This window comes from Equus quagga, unplaced genomic scaffold (assembly GCF_021613505.1).
Source record: "Equus quagga isolate Etosha38 unplaced genomic scaffold, UCLA_HA_Equagga_1.0 204882_RagTag, whole genome shotgun sequence".
NCBI classification, from domain to species: domain Eukaryota; kingdom Metazoa; phylum Chordata; class Mammalia; order Perissodactyla; family Equidae; genus Equus; species Equus quagga.
In genome coordinates this window covers 1-4,115 of record NW_025798758.1, presented here as the reverse complement: position 1 = coordinate 4,115, position 4,115 = coordinate 1, and the positions used below count along the sequence as shown (strand labels likewise).

The following is a 4,115-nucleotide window of genomic DNA, read 5'->3' as shown; positions in this document are numbered from 1 at the left end:
TGCAGTGCCTGGCCCAGCTCACACTCAGGAAAGACCCTGGGGATGTGAGCAGCAGGGAGGGGATTGACCCCAGGGCCCCTCTCTCGGCCCAACTGCATGGAAGTGGAAGTCACAGTGACCAGATGCCCAGAGGGAGGATGTCTGCTACTGGGGAGAGGCCGATGCGCCCCTAGTCTGTGTCTCCATCTTCGAGAAATAAGTCTGAGGAGGCCGCCCCGGTTCCAGCCTCCCTGCCCTCGGGAGGGTGTTCGTCTCACTCCCGGCATTTCACATGTCAGAGCACAGGCGGCAGTAGGTTCAGGTGAGGACAGAAACCATCCCCTCCTCTTGAACCTTCAATCAGGCTTAAGGCGACATCTCTGCAAGTCGAAGTCGTCTGAGGCCATAATTCTTTTCCAGAGATCTTTCTGGTTTGGAGTGATGCAAAGGGCAAAGAAAGCAGTAGGCGGGGACAGAGGAAATGGAACGAGCTTTCCACTCCCCACCCAGCGCTGTGAAGGGGATGCACACCGGCAGACCTGGGCAGCCTGGGGCCCCACCCGCTCTCACCACCGGCCACAGTTCAAGGTCCTTAGACAGGTATTTACAGACGGAGGGCCCGGGCAGTGAAGCCCCAGGCCACACCTGGTGTTAACAGCCGTGTCAGGTCACCTGTTTCCTGTCCCTGGACCTGGAGAGTCCTCCGCCCCGTGGCCTTCCCTGCTTCAGTTCCCTGGGGAGGGTCAAGGGCTGGATGACCCCCTCCTGGGTGCGGTGAGGGCTGCCCATCAGACGTGGCTGCACAACCCCCAAGGTGACTTCCAAGCACAGTTAGCCCTGGAACCTGACTGGGCGCCCTTCCCATCTCAACCCTGGCGACGGGGGTGATGTCTCCATACAAAGCCATGCACTACAGGGCTGGGTGAAAGGTCAGCAGACCTTACACAGCGGCCGCCAGCTCTGCCCTTTGGCCCTCAGCTCTGCCAGCATGAAAACAAAACAGAAAATCGTGGTGCCCACCAGAGCAGATACCCATCCCAGTAGAGAGGGGCAGCAGAGCCAGAGGAGGCCGGGTCCCGGGATGCGGGATGCAGGAGCGCAGGCTCAGGCCTTCCCTGAGGGAGGGGCCAGGCACACACGGTGGAGAATCAACACGAAGGCCAGAGACACAAGGGAACCGGACTCTGCCACGGAAAGTAAGGGACAGTGTGCACGCCTCGCTGTAGATGGGTCTCAACACCGTGCTGCGTGCAAGAAGCCAGGCAAGGGGTCCACACGTAGGGCTGTGTGCAGACACCGTCTACCGTGACAGGAAGCACATGAGTGTGCCCAGGGACGGGGTCAGGGAGGGGCGGAGGCTCAAGGGGCACGAGGAAGCCTTTGGGGCCACGGAGACGTTCACTCTTGATTGTGGTGATGGCTTCATGGGTGTACATTCATGTCCAAATCAGGAGAGGCCGAGGGCCTCTCCCAGGGGGCTGCCAGGGCCGGGAGAGCAGGACCCGCCCCTGTCTTCTGCAGTCTCTCCAGCTGCAGGAGCTGGAGGAGAAGGGGTGAGGGGTCTGCAGGGACCACGCGAGAGGCGAGGGCAGCGGGGGTGGAGATGGTGAGAAATACATGGATTCTGGTGACATGTCAGCTGTGGGTGTGACGGGGAATGAGGAAAACCAAATTCCTTCCCAGATTTGGGCTCAACTCCTTAGCCTTCCTGATATGAAACAGCCAACAAGGGCCTGGCCCAGTGGCCAAGTGCTTAGTTCACACACTCTGCTTGAGCGGCCCGGGGTTCACAGGTTCAGATCCCGGGCACAGACCTGCACACTGCTCATCAGCCATGCTGTGGTGGCACCCCACATACAAAAGAGCGGAAGATGGCACAGATGTTAGTTCAGTGACAGTCTTCCTCACACACACACACACACACACAAAGCCAAAATAAGACCTAAAACACCCCAAACAGCCAACAAGCTGCCAATGCTGCTCACTGGCAGGTGGGAGGGGAATATGGTTATGAAATGTCAGGTGCCACTGGGAGAGTGTCCTGACTCCCCCACCCTCAGGGACACCAAGATCAGCGTCCAGGTGGTTCTGCTCAGGCCCATCAGAGGGTGGCCACCGTTGTCTCAGGATGACCAGGTGGTCTGACCAGCCCTGACACAGCAAGGGGTGACACCCGTATTTCCGGAACATTCTCGTTCTTACTAAATAATTAGGCACGCCAGGTATTCTTAAATGAACGCATGCCCTGGAAAAATTAGGGCCAAGCGTTATGGAAACAATCACGCTGGCTGATGCCCCACATGGCTGAGAGGATGGTCCCCGGGCTGGGTTTGCTAATGACCCCCAGGGATTGCAGAAACACAGTGGACGCTGGTGAGCCCCCCATGAGAGCCCCTCCCCACCTGAGCGGCTCCATTTGCAAAGTAGGGGCGAGTCCTCAGATTTATGGGTTTGATGGAGGTGTAGCCAGCATCAGCCTGCTGACACCCCACATGGTGCTGAAGGCTGGGGACACGGCCCCCTCGCATGGGAAGTGCTGCGCCGTGCCTTCGAGGACAGAGCCGGATCTCAGGCGCCCACGGCTCGAGTGGAACGGAGCCCGTACCTGTTGGAACTGCTTATAGATGATTTTGCGGACCTCGTCCGATGGCCGAATCTTCCCAGCGAGCAGGGACGACAGCATGTTCCCAAGAGTCACCATCCCCAGGATCACCCTGCAGCAGGGGGCCCGGGGGCAGAGGGCAGGGGGCAGCGGTCACTGAAGGGGCCTCTCCCCAAACAGCAGAACACACCCACGGCCACGTTCCGCGTCCAAGCAAGGTCTTTGGCCAAACTCGGAACTAACTCCTCTGAGAATTCAGCAAGTATCTGCCGAGCGCCTCCATGCGGCGGGAGCACCGCGGGGACCAACGCCGGCCCCTGGAGCTGCCCCCAGCGTGTGGAGACAGTAAACAGTCCTTCGGGTATTTCCCTTCTGACAGGTGTCAAGGGTGACCAGCCCACCGGTGTCCTGGGACACGGGACTTTCAGGGCTAGAACAGGGACGGTCCCAGGGAACCCACATGGTGGTCTCCCAGGCAGGCCTTCCTGTGTTGACAGCCTCAGAGTGAAGCCACTATCTACCGCCTGCGTCCTGCATGCACACGGCGAGTGCAGCAGGCCGGCACAGGGGCATAAGCCCTACGGGTCACTACGGCAGGCCCCCGCCCCGCCAGTGCCCAGAGACAAGACATCCAATGGGCGGTCTCATGCAAGGACATCCTGATGCAAAGTGACCAGGGTCAGCCAGGCAGCTGTGGGGTCCACATGGCTGCCCTGCCCAGCATCGCTGACACAGAGGAGCGTGGAGCCCAGGTCCAAGCAGAGCCCAGTGGGCAGAGCTCGGATGGCGGTGCCCGACACTGACCCCGATTCATCGACCACGGGTGCCTGGTCGAAGCCCTTCTCGCGGAGGATCTCCATGGTGTGCTCACAGGTGACCGTGGGCAGCACTGTCAGCGGAATTGGCAGGCTCAGCTCCTGGACTCTGAGGTGCCACCACCTGAGGGAAGTGGGCAGGGCAGGGAGGGCCATGAACTGGGGGGGCGGGAGTCAGGGACAAACACACTCACACACACAGGCAGCATCACAGAGGGGGACTGCGGGGATGACCCGCCAGGTGTGGGGTGCAGCACAGGGGCCCCAGGTCCCAGGGACGCGTGTCTGCAAACACCACAGGTGTTTCCAGGGTGGAACCTCTGGGCAGAGGCATGCTCACCATGGCTTCTTCGTCAGGACGTCCTCCTCATTCAGGAAGCCCTTCTGCAGCATCCACTTGTCGCTCAGGAACTTGGACCTGCAGGTGCCGGGGCCACCAGGGCCCGGACAGAGGGTCTGACCACTGCCTCTGCCCAGGCTGAGGGCACACGGTTCTCAGGGGAAGCCCAGCACTCCTCCCCGGACCCCGCAGGTCCAGCAGAGACCCCCAAGCAGCTGGCTGGGGCTCCAGGGAGAGGCCTGGGAGCCAGACTCCAGAGAGACCCCAGCTGGGACCCATGGGTCGATGGGGCACCTGGTCAGCCAGGGCACACAGGCCTGCGGCTGGATGGCTCAGAGCATGGAAGGTTCTGTCCAGGGACCTTTGCCATCAGGCCGCC

General features: G+C 60.9%; 1 protein-coding gene across 1 annotated transcript; it reads right to left on the bottom strand.

Moving 5' to 3' along the window:
- Positions 1–932: 932 nt before the first annotated feature.
- LOC124233555 (cystathionine beta-synthase-like) lies at positions 933–4,091 on the bottom strand. Its single transcript, XM_046650699.1, has 3 exons — positions 3,737–4,091; positions 3,386–3,520; positions 933–2,693 (listed from the first exon to the last, which is right to left on the bottom strand). Exons 1-3 carry the CDS (start codon positions 3,787–3,789, stop codon positions 2,423–2,425), a joined length of 459 nt encoding a protein of 152 aa, XP_046506655.1. The 5' UTR covers positions 3,790–4,091; the 3' UTR covers positions 933–2,422.
- Between the last annotated feature and the right edge of the window lie 24 nt (positions 4,092–4,115).